Source organism: Crotalus tigris, unplaced genomic scaffold, assembly GCF_016545835.1.
Source record: "Crotalus tigris isolate CLP2741 ecotype Arizona unplaced genomic scaffold, ASM1654583v1 scf7180000017764.6130737, whole genome shotgun sequence".
In the NCBI taxonomy this organism is placed as follows: Eukaryota; Metazoa; Chordata; class Lepidosauria; order Squamata; family Viperidae; genus Crotalus; species Crotalus tigris.
The window spans coordinates 2,025,003-2,040,222 of record NW_024096618.1 but is presented as its reverse complement, the minus strand read 5'-3'; the positions used below and the strand labels follow the sequence as shown (position 1 = coordinate 2,040,222).

At 37.4% G+C, this 15,220-nt stretch overlaps 2 protein-coding genes across 2 annotated transcripts; both read right to left on the bottom strand.

Annotated features, from left to right (window-relative positions):
- Positions 1-157: 157 nt before the first annotated feature.
- On the bottom strand, positions 158-3,144 carry LOC120306979 (olfactory receptor 5V1-like). The gene is made up of 2 exons (XM_039341098.1): positions 3,013-3,144; positions 158-1,816 (listed from the first exon to the last, which is right to left on the bottom strand). Exons 1-2 carry the CDS (start codon positions 3,049-3,051, stop codon positions 854-856), a joined length of 1,002 nt encoding a protein of 333 aa, XP_039197032.1. The 5' UTR covers positions 3,052-3,144; the 3' UTR covers positions 158-853.
- A 1,671-nt stretch (positions 3,145-4,815) lies between these two features.
- Positions 4,816-8,641, bottom strand: LOC120306913 (olfactory receptor 5V1-like). Its single transcript, XM_039340957.1, has 2 exons — positions 8,524-8,641; positions 4,816-6,333 (listed from the first exon to the last, which is right to left on the bottom strand). Exon 2 carries the CDS (start codon positions 6,306-6,308, stop codon positions 5,358-5,360), a length of 951 nt encoding a protein of 316 aa, XP_039196891.1. The 5' UTR covers positions 6,309-6,333; positions 8,524-8,641; the 3' UTR covers positions 4,816-5,357.
- Positions 8,642-15,220: the final 6,579 nt, after the last annotated feature.

Here is a 15,220-nt window from a genome sequence, read left to right as displayed (position 1 = left end):
AGAACAGTATTGACATAATGAGAACTTATGCTCATCTCACTTTCATGCAGTTCACAATGTTCATAGAAAATTAACACAGGGGAGGAAAGTGCATTTAGATATCAAGCTGTTGTTATTTAAATTCCAAAAGTTAGTAGAAGAATACTATGGATCCATAAAATGTACAACAATCATTTATTTTGAGTGAAAAAACCAGCACATTTATCACAGATTAAAATTCCCTCCTTTTCAATAGATGGCAAATGGAACCTCACCTACAAATGAGAATGTCAGTTCGGATAACAGAGTTGGACATTGCAACATTGCATTGTAAGTAAAGTCACATCAAAATTTCATACATTCTAACATCTCAGGCATGGATAGTTCTAAAAGAAAAACAAAAAACTTCAGTCTCCTCTTTACAGATTTTTTTTTTTACCTTCACAATCATGTCTGATTCTTGATTGCCTGGACAAGTCCCTGCAATTTTCTTGGCAACATTTTTCAGAACTGGTTAGCCTCCTTCCTAGAGCTGAGAGAAAGTAACTAACCCAAGGCCACCTAGCTGGATTTGTACATTAGGCAGGACTAGAATTCACAGTTTCCCACTTTCTAGCCTGATGCCCTAATTGATACACCAGATTGGTTCTTTCCTTACAGATACCAAAATAGAAATATTGTCAGCTCGTGGGGCAAACTATCACAACTGGATGAATTAATTCTAAGTATATTGACAAAATCTTGCAACTCTGAAAGTACATTTCTCCCCCTCCCACTCCATTTCTTTAACAGTCCAAGAAATTAAGGAGTGTCCCATCTAAGCTTCTTGCCCTTCCCACTATCCAGCTGCAGGCTTTGTTGTTTTAGGAGATGTTTATGAAAATCTTTTCAGATTAAAGGCTTTTCTCAAAGCTTTCTTAACTTCCTTATTTCTCAGACTGTAGATCATAGGGTTCAGCATGGGAGTGATTACCCCATACAGCATGGAAATTATTCTGCCCTGTTTGCCTGAATAAGAAGAAGTGGGACGAGCATAGGTGGCAATGGTGGCCCCATAGAAAAGACATACAACAGTCAAATGAGAACCACAGGTAGAGAAGGCTTTGTGCCTCCCCTCAGTGGAAGGCATGTGCAAGATGGTAGAAATTATGTAGATGTAAGAGATCAGAGTGACCAGGAAAGCCCCACTACCTATAATACCAGCCACTAGTAGATGAGCAACTTCAGCAAGGTAAGTAGAAGAGCAAGAGAGAGCCGTCACAGGTTGAAGATCACAAAAATATTGGTTGAGTTTTTTAGAGCCACAAAAAGACAATCTAAAAGTCAGTGAGGTATGAATCATAGAATTAATTAAGCCCAATAGCCAAATCACAGCAATCAGTTGAATACACCGCTGTTTATTCATTACATTAGCATAATGTAAAGGGCTACATATTGCCACATAGCGGTCATAAGCCATCACTGCAAGCAAGAAGATTTCAGTGCCCACCATATCAATGAGGAAGAATAGTTGCATCACGCAGCCCACAAATGATATTTTCTTGTCCTTTGATAAGAATATCTGGAGCATCTTTGGTACAATGACCGTTGGACAAAGGATGTCCATCAGTGATAAATTGCTCAGAAAGAAGTACATTGGAGTTTGGAGGTGAGCATCTGTTCCTATTGCCATGAGAATAGCCCCATTCCCTGCCAGGGTGGTCAAGTAGATCAGCAGAATCACCACAAAGAGGACAGTCTGTACTTCAGGGAGATCAGACAGTTCAGTCACATAGAAGTCCATCAACACAGTTATGTTGCTTCTCTGCATCTTTCTGGCAATCAGACTGAGTAGCACCTAAAACAAGACAATGCAAAAGGGGTTTGCTAAAACAATATATATTTCTGGATTGTAGAGTATAGTGAAGATGCAGACTATCACCTACATTTTTTCTATGTACATCTGCATACTAACGAGGGTGGTTGGAAATGGGATGTTGGGAAGAGGTCCACAGTGGAAAAGGAAACTACATCAGTAGACAGATGGTGTCTCTTTCTCTTAGAAACTAGGGATAATGATCAGTGTTAAACTTCCTTCCGTATTATTATGAGTGGTCATCCTCAAACTTTGAGGCTTTAGTGGTCCAGATCCCATCATCCCATCATGGTCAATGATAAAGCATGAAAGAGATTGGAAATCATCTCAAGTTGTTCACTCCCTTTCTATCATTTCTTTTTCCTTTTCTGTATTTACTTAGATTATAAAAGTAAGTATAAATGCTTATTACTGTATAAATATTAACACAGGAAGAAGAGATGAAAAATAAATCATTATTATAACATTGTCTTTAAAAGAGGCTTTAGTCACTATCTAAATTAAAAACACTGAGTCAATACTGATAAAAATAACTGTAGGGTATAAACTATGAATCTAATATGTAACTGTAAATATTCAACTTTGAAAGCCATCAGATATTCTTAATTCAGATTTAGTTCAGGAATGTAAAATTGCTGTAACAGGTTATCTTAAAATTGCTCTTATTACTCTGTAAGGCACTTATCACAACGGGCTGATTAGTTTTTATGAAGCTCTTACTAGTCTAAGATTTACAAATGACATTTTATCCTTTAAAATCTGTTAAGGGTGAATCAGTTAACGATGTTTCTTTTTTTCAAAAACACAAAGTTAAATGGGTTTCAATTCATCAATGATAACAATACAGTGCAAAAAGTATAATATTTTCAAGGCTGTTACTAAACCTTCCCCAAAATGCCTTAAATTACACCTCCCCATTCTGCAATTCGAGGTTAACATTCGGAAATCAAAATGCACTAAGCTCAATAGTTGAGTGTTTGTCAGATCTCTACTCTCTTTTGACACTGACTCAAGACAAATGATTCATTAAAGAATAGGACTGGGCTGCAGTCCATATATTTCCCCATATGCCCATAAGGAAAATCCTGCACATCAAGAGGGCACCAGAACATGGAAGGTGACATTAGATAATGTCTAATGACATAAAATTACTCTTCCAATAACGTGAAGTCACTTGCCTTTCTTATTTCTCCTGTCTGTATTAATACAATAATCATAGGATGAAGAATTTCTGTGAAGTCAAGCAAAATACACTCATAGCTCCTCAGGCATCAAATTAACAATCTTTGGTCCAATCATCAAAGTCTTCACTACCTCTTCCTCTTTAACAAATGCAAATGACAGCATCAAGACAAAGAGTCTGTTTAGGGACTCCAAGGTCTCCAAGGAATTTGGTACCAGTTGGATTTGAGTTTCATTGGAATTGAAGTGTGCTTGGTGAATTTTTTTTTAAGATACAACAACATCAAATGAAAATAGTGACTTTACAATCCTATTAATCTATAAGGAATAATATCCTTTGAGTTCAAAGGGACTTTCTGCAGAAAAGTACAAATATTGTTGAAATATTAATGATATCCATCTCCAATTTAACTCAAAGAACTACACTTATTCAAGCAAACTCACTGTTTGTTTCCTTGGAACTGGATTTCTTCAAAATGTTATTTCTATTGTGCAGCTCTAATCCATATCAAGCATTCTGTGTGTATATATGACACTTTCTGTATAGAGGTTTTAAATCTCCAGTTGTGAACTGGGCACAAACATAATAAACTAAGATCTTACTTACAGTATTATTTTCATATCCCCCTCTCTTGTCTTCAAAGGAAAGTGTCCCTTTTTCATCTGTTATCCAGAGTTTGGACATTGGTGACCATTATAACAGAAAGACAAATGAAGTTCTGAGCTTTTATCTTGTGAATTGCACAACTGCAATTTCTGCCATGCCTTCTGCATGGATAAAAGTTGCCACTTCCTACTCCCCCACCATTCCAATATTCCAGATAATCTATCTCTGCCTGTCTTGTTTTTTTTAAAAAAAATCTGTTATTTTGTATTTATCCATTGATTTCTTATAAAGCATTTTGGCTTCTGCGAGACAAACAGCCCAAACCACAGCACAAGTAGTTTTGTCTAGCAAAATGGGATGAGGGAGGACTATTAACATTGCTATGAACTCTTAAAGGAAATGTGGGAAATAAATCTAAAAAATAAGTGCATGCACACATACATACAATAGATTCTTAAAAGGGGAACTTTTTAGCACAAAATTGCTTCTAGTGTTGAACGAGAGATTTTTTTTTGTCTGTTTGAATGAATTGAAATTGCTGCTAGTGTGGTCCTTCGTATATTGTATCTTTTGTTTATGCAAAAGTCTTCAGTAAATAAGGTTTCTTACAAATCAAGTTCCCGGTGACCTCATGAACATGTCCATGTTGTTCTCCTGGAAATTACACGAAAGTAGTTTATCATAGTCTTCTTCTATTTTTTGATTTGGTTTGAATTTTTTTCTTTACCACTTAGTCAAGCCCCCTGCTCTGAGATTTTCTGATGGTCTCCCCTACAACTATTAATCCCATGCACGTTTACCTAGCTATCCTAGCCATTGTGGCACATGGTTAGAATGCAGTATTGCAGGCTAACTCTGCCCATTGCTAGGAGTTCAATCCTGACCAGTTCAAGATTGTTTCACCCTTCCATCCTTCCAAGGTCTGTAAAATGAGGACCCAGATTGTTGGGGACAAAATGCTGACTCTGTAAACCTCTTACAGAGTGCTGTATGGCACTATGAAATGGTATATAAGTTTAAGTGCTATTACTATTGAGTTCAGCCAAGGTCAGTCTAATATTAGACAGTGTCATCTATACTGGCATATAGATATAAAACTGATAGTGGAAAAATATAGCATACATCTTTCCCATTGGGGACACGTAAAACTCACTTATTTTAGTGTGTGCATAATAAATGCAATAGGTATAAATTCATGTTCCTATATATTTATTCTACAACAGTCTTCAAGAGAGAATACATTATATTATAACATTTCAAGGTTTAAAATTTGAACAATCTTAGTATTAAAATGAATACACAAGCAAGTGCTTTACAGCAAATCTCCCCAGTCTGGTTTCCAAATCAGCACTGAAAACAAAAAGAAAAATAGTAAAGTTGCTCAATGACCTCAATGATTGTCATCTTCCATCATGGTTGCCATTGTGAAATAATCATATCAGTGAACGGGGATGGAGAGACGCAACCTTATCAGCCTGATGGTAGGACAGGCCCAAGTAGTCTACCGTCTGAGGCAAAATAAAATTTCCTCTTTTCCCTATTTTCTCCCAATGGAGCAAAGGCTCAAATTATCCTACAGAAGTGATTGACTTTTTTCATCCAAGAAGAGGGAGGGTCGTGTTTATGTCTACCTGTTTAAGAAAGTGGTTGTTATTAAAACTGGACAGATTGATACAAATTTTCCAATACAAAGAGCCAGAAAAGAATTTACCAAAAAGCTGCAAAAAATATGTATCATCTTCTGATAACATTCGAGTGGAAGGGAACCCAAACTGATTTGACCAAAGCCTTTTTAACTTCCTTATTCCTCAGGCTGTAGATCATTGGGTTTATCATGGGAGTAAGAATCCCATACAACATTGAAACAATTCTGTCTTTCTTGGGTGAGTAAGTGGAAGTGGGCCGGACGTAGGTTGCAATAGTTGTCCCATAGAAGAGGCAAACGACGGCCAAGTGGGAGCCACAAGTGGAAAATGCTTTTCGCCTGCCCTCAGCAGAGCGCATCCGTAAGATAGCTGAAACTATATAAATATAAGAGATCAGGGTAACTAGAAAAGCACCACCCCCTAAAACACCAGCCACAAGGAGGAGGACAAGCTCAGGGACAAATGTGGAAGAGCAAGAAAGAGCCCTAATGGGAGAGATATCACAGTAATATTGATTAACTTTATTGGGCCCACAGAAAGATAATGTAAAGGTCAATGAAGTATGAACCATAGAATTTGTGAAGCCAGTTAGCCAGGTCCCAGCTGCCAATTGAGCACATAGTCGCTTGCTCATAATATTGGTGTAGTGTAGGGGGGTGCATATCGCCACATAGCGGTCATAAGCCATCAGTGCAAGCAAAAAAATTTCAGTGCCCACTACATAAATCAGGAAGAAGAGTTGCAGCATGCAGCCAACTAACGATATTCTCTTGTCTTCTAACAAGAAGGTCTGGAGCATTTTTGGCACAGTGACAGTTGGACAAAGGATATCCAATAAAGATAAATTGCACAGAAAGAAATACATAGGAGTCTGGAGGTGGGCATCTGTCGCTGTTGCTATAAGAATTGCCCCATTTCCTGCTAGAGTGGTCAAGTAGGCCAGCAGAATCACCACAAATAGAGATATGTGTACTGCAGGGAGATCAGACAGTTCAGTGAAGTAGAAGTCCTTTACTCCTGTGTTATTAGCCATTTTCATGCCAAGTATCCTGAAGCAGAGGTATCTGAAAACAACGAAAACTTGTATTTAAAGCATACCTTGTGTATTCAGTCTTTTCTTTTTATTTTTACTATAGCTAGCTAAGAATCTTAACTTCTGAAGGAAAATGTTTCTCAATACTTGTTTAAGTCATACTGTATATAGAGAGCAGTTTTCCATCAAAATTTTAAAAAACGTTTGCAGTTCAAACCAAAATTTGAGAAAGCAAATAGGTTATGGAGACCATATGGCAGCAGTCCTCAACTTTTGCAGCGGGGGGCCCAGGTGGGGTGGAATGGAGCCACAAGATCACTTGCATGTGTAGCTCCACTCACACAAAAAAGAAAAGAAGCCTTTGGAGTGCTGCAAAGGGACAGAAGGCCCGAAGCAGCACGAGATTGCTCCTCCAAAGCCTTTCACACATTTGCAAAAGAGAAGCCTTTGGGAGTGCAAACTTATGCTCTTTCAGACTCATGGAGGCTGCACGACACTCCAAAAGCAGATCAGGTGTCCTGCTCAGGCAGCTTTGGTGACTTAACAAAGCTGAGCAGGGCACACACATCCCACTCAGCCTCTGCTCTCACCACTCTGCTTTTGGAGCATCGGGAGCAGGTGGTGGGAGAGGGGAACTGGGCTGTGCACACATGTGCACAGCTCGACTCACACAAGAGAGAAGCTTCTGAGGAGCCACTCACGAGATTGAGATGGACGCACACACCGGCCCACCTCTCACACAGCCCGGGTCCAAATAGGCCCCAGCCCTGTAGTGGGCTGTGGGTCAGGGGTTGGGGACCCCTGCCATAGGGTGAATTAAGAGAAAATTTCAACAGAGTGGTACACTGTGGAAAGTTGTAATTATCAATAAAAGTTCAATTAAAATACAGGGAAATATAACTATTGTTTTTGAAAACTCCCTTCTGGTATTGGAAAAGAACTAAGTCACTTCCATGTTGATTCCTACGCTACAAAATCAACACATTCATGCTTTAATAGATTCAATATTAATAAATAATTGTTTTGTATTATAACAAAATTGTACTTCTTTGCTATTTGCACTCATTTTTTTCTTCATCTTTTAACCTTCTTCCTTAGTTTTTCAGGTCCGAATAGACAAAAATGCTTCCCAAAAGACTTACAAAGCACCTGAGCTTGAATAGTGGATATTTTCTAACATTTCTAAACATAATTTACAGACCTTGTAGTATTCATTCTGACATTACATAGCATATCAATAGAATGTTGATTTAATCAATAGAATGTTGATTTAATCCAAGATCAATTACAGAATCAATAGAATGTTGATTTAATCCAAGATCAATTACAGAATTTTTCATACAGTCAACTAAAATCACACACACACACACACACACACACACACACACACAATCAATGTATAAATGTGTTATGATAAAAAGACCAAATAATTTAGCATATATTTAATATTCATAGTCTGGAATTAATTCTAGTGAAATTCAGGATGAGTCCAAAACAAGACTGAAAATGAATAATAAAGTCAACAAACATTTAAAACTTAGGGAAAAAAATAGGATGAAAATTTGGAACTGATCCAGAATTCAGTGCAACTGGGATCTATTAATTATATTCTATTAAGAGTTACCTCTTATTTTTGCTGAAGCAAACAGATACATTTCCTTATCTTGTTCAGCACAGGAAGAGCACTTAGGTCAGCATCTTAAACCCATAAACCAAATTGCTAAATAGATGACCATTTATGATTGACCTAAACTAAACAGAACTGAAAGATTCCAACAAAAACAATGTGTATATGAGGATTGTTATATTGATCTGAATAAATTAGATCAAATGAAGCTGTAATTATTTTTCACAGAACCCAGCAACAGTCATTTATTTTATTTATTTGTTAAACTTAAATCCAGTTTTTTCTTCAGGAGCTGGGCTGCATAAGCACTGCAGACTCCTCCTATTTTTCCATCTCTCTCCTGTGAGGGAGACTGGGCTGAAAGAGAGTCTACAGAACAGCCAGTAAGTTTCCATGGCTGAGGGTGGACCTGAACCTGCGTCTCCGGGAGGCCAGCACCTTAATCATCCATCACAACATTTTTACACAGAGCTTTATAGAGAAAGTGTATATTATTCCAGATAAATAAAATGCATATTTCAAATAAATAAACCTACACAATGCATTATTTCATATATCTGATACAAAAATGTATGAGACTAAAGAGTAACTTACCCCCACTGCCCACGTACATGGAGTGTAATGTGACAGCAGTTTTCAGATCTCCAGCTGATTTCAATTTATTTAAGGTATAGATAAACCTATTTGACAAAGAGATCTTCCAGCTTTAAACAAGTGAACACTAAGATAACATTACTTAAAAAAATGACACAGTAATGAAATCCTGCTATATATTTTGCCATCTTATGTACTACAAAAAAAAAAAAATCTCAAAGGAATACAATTAGGGAGAATACTGAATACTAATCTAGGTTGTTGTACTTATATTTAAGTATGGTATATATAATCTGTACCGAAGATAGCATCTGAGGACCTGGACCTTTGAGAATATTAAAAAGCAAGGGACTGTTATAAAACTTGCTAAGCCATCTGGCAAATGAAAATATTCTTTGGTATCAAAAGAATCTCAAAATCTTCAACAGAGTACCGTTTAGGAATTAATTTGAGTCATAACAACAATCAAATTATTGATGCATTAATTTCTGGAAAAGGATTTTATTTTTTGCTTTCTACATATCTACATGTTAGTCCTCAAATCAAACAAAACAAGTTTTTCAATATGGCAATTATTCATTGGAAGATAGAGAGTTCAGTTTATGAGAATGGCAATATCTTCTCTGAAGGGATCTTATTCAGAAGCTGATGAACTACTGGAAACGCTACGGGCAAAGAAACTAAGGAATTCAGATCCAAAGTGTAGTGGACATGTGGTTTCAGGCCTGGTTCCTTCAAAGCTGCATGCAGAAACACTAATAAACACTTCTTGGTCTTGAAAAATTGTAAGATTTATTTATGAAAATGTTATGGCTATTCCTAGTAGTGCTACTGATGTTCTCATTAAAAAGCGTTATGAAGCATGTTCATACTTGCAGGTGTTACAGGCATGTAAGTTAAACATATCTATATGACACTGAACCATAGGTATTTAAAGAAAATCTGATACCCCAGAGATTTATTTCAGTTTTTGATCAAAATAAGATAGCAACTAGGCAATACAGAATTAATTATAGAATTATTAGGTGCTTTTATTTTATAAGGGTAACCTATAAAATTAATTCTCTATAAAACACTTATCAAATCAAGCACTAAAAACTGTTAAATAGATGAATCTATGAATCCATGCTGTGAAATGAATATTAGTGGTAGCTATAAAACTAAAATCTATAAAGCCAGAAACTATAATATACCATGAAACATTAATAAAATTTGTTAAAACTAATGTATATACTCACTTAGAGTTCCATCAATGCATAAGCTGACCCTCAATATTTTAACCAAATATTGAACCAAAATATTAACCAAAATGATGAAAAATATGCTATAGGCGGATAAACTGCCCTCATTTTTCATGGAAATTTAATTAAAAATTGGAAGGTCAGTTTATCTGCAGATGGACTTATAACATGAGTATATGTCCTAGTTTTATTGTTTCATGGTATTCCGTGAAGACTTTTAATACTTATTGAGCAAGTATAAATGCTTGATTAGATCGGAATAAGCACCGAGTACTGAAAATTAAAAAAGGAAGTTTCTAAATTAGAATTGGGATTAAATGGAACATGGGATGACATAGCAGAAAGTACCCCAGTTTGCTTTGGTTTTGTACATATATATCATTACCAAGAGAGAATGAAGTTTTTAATGATGCATTTGGGTTTCAGGTTTTATTAAATCCAGGTGTTAAAGGAAGTTTCCAGGAGACAAGAGAAGGAAATGGACTAGAAAGAATATTCAGGTACTAACCAGCAATGGAGAGTTGATGAAAAAATGTAGCATGGTATTACAAGGAAAGGATAGCAGGTAACTCATTAGTCTCCTGCATTCTTTTTAGGTTATAGTCTTACCTATTCTAGATGATAAGGAAGATGATTGTTTTAATCTAAATCTCCTGTTCTTTAATGGAATATCATGTGGGTAATAACTTACTTAATCATAAATGAATGGGTTGATCTGGTGCACATCACAAGACTTGTCCACACTTAAGCACTTGCATTCCATGGAAATGAAACCACTTTCAGAAACCTATTTCTGGATTTTTGCCTCTTCCTTTGTTTTGAGCACTGTAATGGCCTGGGGTTCTGTTTGGACTACATTTATTATAGCACCTGATTGATGGATCCCCCTTTTTTCTTTACCCTTCCCACATGCGCCAAGAAAACAAGTACTAATGGCATGTGAATTTCTTTGATGGACCTCCTTCACTGACTCCCTTTTTCATTCCTTCTTGCCTGGTACATTGGTGGACCAGAAACAAAGCATCCATTTTAAAATTTTGTTTTTTGTTTTTTTTAATCTAGAAAGAATGGCAGAGCTTTTGTCAATCTCACCTGTTGTTTTTTTAAGCTCATTTTATTCCATCAGTGAACTAGCAGAGCATCTGCTTCTCACTTTCCACCAGTAAAGTTGTAAAAAAGGAGAAAAGATGAGAAAAGTCCAGTGTTTCACCAGCTTACCAGAGAAAGAAACGAAAGACAATGTTCATTTCAGAAGGGGATAAGCAAATCGGCAGCTCAGGAAAAACTGGCCATGGAGGAGAAGGATTGATAACTGGAAGGAAGGATTAAGTACCTGCTACAGTACTCATCCTAAACAAATAAGTGAGACATCTCATCACCCAACATCTAGTACATCTTTGGAACCTGAATGTGCCCTGTGGTGAAATCTTTGGGCACCCTGATCTGGAACAGCAATGGAAGTGAGAGCATATTACATCATTGGTCCTGTGAGAAAACCAATCTGCATTTCTGCTGTTGCTATATGGCTGGCCATGTGGATGCTTTTATTGCACACCAATATGTTTTTTTAAAGCATCAGCTGGCGCCCGGGGCTTTATAGAATCTGGTGACCCAGTATTAGGGATGGTCGCTGAAGGCTGGTTGATGAGACAGAATGAAGATTTTGGTTACATTTGATCTCTCACATCCCCATTTGTATATCCCCCTGTCCATCCATTATTGTAATAGCCTCACCTGTCCTCATCCCATCCCCAACTCTGCCTTCCTCTGCCTCTGCTCCACTTCTCAACTCTCTGGCAACTGGGATCACTCAACCACTACCCACATTTTCCTCTACTATACACCCCCCCAACTGTTTCCACCAGAGACACTCAGCACCAGGGAAGTAAGACTACAGTAAAAGGAACTGTCAAATCACTAACACTCTAATACCTTTCCCAATACACTCATTTATCAGCTTCAATCCTTCCCTAACCACCAAACCTCCAGGTTTTATTCAAGTAGAAGCAATATCAAATTCTAACCAAATGACTGGCTAGCAGCTTCCACTGTACAACAGTTGAAATTGAGGCATTAAAAAATGTAAGAAAGATAGAAAAAAGTCCAGCACCACAGGCCCTATATATACTTGGTATATACCTAGAACTCAGCTACCAGCTACATGCTTCATCAGGATCCAGGCTGACAACACATAAAATTGTTTAATGTGGCTTCTCTCCTGTTAGCACGAGTCCATCCTCCTGTATTCCTGGGTCCAAAATTTCTTCCGTAATTTTTTTGCCATTCTTAGTGGGACTGACTTTAGTAACACTAACCTCACATCCAACCTACAGTCTTTGAGTCACTCACAGCAACACTGCTCTGCCAGGTCAGCTGATAAATATATCAATGATGGGAAAATTCCAAAGCCTCCCCACTATCATTGACAGCCAACATGTCCAAAGCAGGGCCAGGCCGGGCTCTCAGGCAGAATCCAATATAGAGATCCAGATCCATTTTCCACCAACTCATCTCCATTTATTTCTTTGACCATCATTTAACCTTGATGCTTCCATGGGACAGAGACAAAGGTAAATCTTATTACATTGGGCTCTGCCTTGAATTTCTTCCATAGTCTAGTATCCAAGCTGGCACAGACTCCAGCTCCAGGTCAGCTCCATTCTCCAGCCAACTTCCCAGCCAATATTGCCAACTCCATCAATTGTCTCCAGCTATTCCAACTTTGTGGCCTGCTTTCCTGGTGCATAATGCTCTCTACCACTGATGACACCTTTCACTGAACAAAAACCTCTGATTCTCTTTACCTGGATGCACTGTTAGGAATTACTGCTTCTTCCATCCGAGTGAGTAAACACCCTGGACCACAATCTTTGTGGTAACTCCCGAGCCCCGATTATACATTGCCTTATCTACAACTTTGTCATTCAGATTAAAGCCAGCATGACATGACTAGAAGGTCTCAAAGTTTTTTTAAAAAATAACAAAATAGGGGAGATCTGGGAATTTACAGCCAGTCAGCTTATTGTCTGTTCTACATTACCATACAATTGATGATATGTTAATCAAATAAAAAATACTAGGTTCATGGAGGGGAAAAAACCTTATCATGGATTTACATCAGTAAATCGTATTTTACAAATGTCTTCGTTTTTCCATGTATAGATGCAAGCAAGAAGGAGAATAGGACTATGTTTTACCTACAAACCAGAAAAAAAGTCAAGTAGAAAATAATTTAAGTACATGGGAATTGAATACTTTGCACACAAGAAAAGGCTACAATGTGTAGTAAAAACACGGCTGACCTGGTTGTGTAAACTCATGCATGACCTAAATAAAGTTGTCAGGGTTCATTTTATTTCCTGTCTCAAAAGGCACATAGTAAGATTGACTGGGAAGATACTTAAAACAGCTGTCCTTCACACAGTGCATAATTAACCTGTTGTATTCATTATTAGAAAAAATGACGATAGCCACTAATTTTAATAGCTTTTAAAAAGTGAGATTCATAAATTCATGGAGGGGATAGATAGATGAATCTAGAATGTTGATAAGTGGAATTGGAGATCTACCATTCTCCTACTATTGTTTTCTTGCAAATGAAGGTTCAGTGAAACCTCTGGTAGGATGGAGTGTGCCTCCAAATGCTATTTGCAGGAAAACAACAGTAGGAGAATGGTAGATCTCCAATGCCACTTGTCAGCATTCTAGATACATCTGGTTGGCCACCATGAGAAATGAAATGTTGGATGAAGACTGGCCTTGAATTCATAGAGTTTGGTTGTCCTTAATTCCTTACGTGCATACGGACTCAAGTGTGTTGCTGCAGGTGTGGGGGGGGGGGTTGGGCAATACAAATGAAGAACAGAATCATTAAACCAAAGTGGTCATAATGCACAGGGTAGGCATCTTCCTCTTTTCCCAGAACATCATTTTCAGATGAATATTAACTCCAGAGAAGTAGCAGCTGCCTTTTTCTCATTTAAAGTAATGTCTTTGAAGCTAAGTTGATTTTTAATGATACACCAAGGAGCCAATTTGCTAGAACTTTCAAAGTTCTTGCATAAGTTTGATAATGGCAAGGTGGCAAGCACGAACTTTTTAATCGTGCCCAGAAGGACTTATTAGGATAGCTGGGAGCTGACACTGTCACTGAAGAGACAGGTCAACTACATTCCACTGATTACCTCAAATCCAGAGCTATAAATACCCAGAAGAGCGAATCCCTAGGAAGGTGATTTCAGTTTTTCTCCCAGAATTGGGACCATTAGATGAAGCCGTGTAAAGTCTCTATGGGATCAGTCTTAGCAGCTAAAGAGGGGGTTCAAGAACATCTGAGCGATTACAGAAAAATCCCTGAGAGAAATTTGTAAGAAGAATTTTAATTATGTAACCTTTTACTGTAAAAATTACATGTCTAAATATTGTTCTGTCAAATAAAGTTGAAGGAATAAAAGTTGAATTTGAATACCATTCATAGTAGCCAAACATTCCATAGTCTGTGCTTGTAATTTTTTCTATCCCCCCCCAGCCCACCCCTGACCCAAAGAAAATAGATCACTTTAATTGGGATTGTCATATACAAAGCATCTGTATGCAGATTAAACTATGTGGTGCTTAAGTGGCAGATGTTCAGAGAAAAAAAGACATTAATTTACCATACTTAAAATTGAAACATCAATTATATCCTCATCAGGATGGGAACAGAGCCTCCCAGTATGATAGTAAAAAAAAAAAATCCATCTTGCAGAAAAAATACCAAGCGCTGTCTGACCACAGTTAGCTTGAGTTATAGGTATTATGCTAGCTAGGTTTGCATGTTGCATTGTGTCATGACTACCATCACCCTCTCCAATTGGCTGAGTTTGAACAACCTGCTAAAATAAAAGTAATCAAACTTCATTGTGGTTTAATGTAAATCTATAAGCCGAAATGGCTGCATTTGCATAACATGGCAGGCCAAATTCAAGTCATTGGAACCCAGAGGCCTGGTGTCTATGAGATCTGACGAAAGACTAACCAGCAATATTTTATCATTAACCTACGATAAGATATTGCTTGTTGGTCTCTCACCTGAAGTCTAGCATGACCATGATTTAACAAAACCTGGCTAGAAAAGTTAATTTGAGGTCAACTCTCCTCCCTGCCCATGGACGCAAACATGGAGGGCTATATTGGGAAGACAGTAAGTCTGCTTTAACTTTATACTCTCCCAATATATTTCATATCTAACTTCTGGTGTCCAGAAAATATTTTTTATTTTTCTATCCAGAAAACCTCAACTTTTTAATCAATGAAGACATTATGAAATGTAAGAGCTACAATCCTAAATCCTCTTACTCAGCACTAAGGCCTATTAACAATGAACTGCACCTGAGATTATTCTCAATAGACACATAAGATTTGTACAGTTCAACCCTTTTAAACAATGAAAGCCAATTCTCACGCAGCTAAAACTA

Coding starts and splice junctions, on each gene's coding strand:
- LOC120306979 (XM_039341098.1), bottom strand. CDS start 3,051: ATGATTATTGTATTAATACAGACAGGAGAAATAAGAAAG. Junction 1,817..3,012: donor AGACAGGAGAAATAAGAAAG/GCAAGTGACTTC, acceptor GTCTTGTTTTAG/GTGCTACTCAGTCTGATTGC.
- LOC120306913 (XM_039340957.1), bottom strand. CDS start 6,308: ATGAAAATGGCTAATAACACAGGAGTAAAGGACTTCTACTTCACTGAA.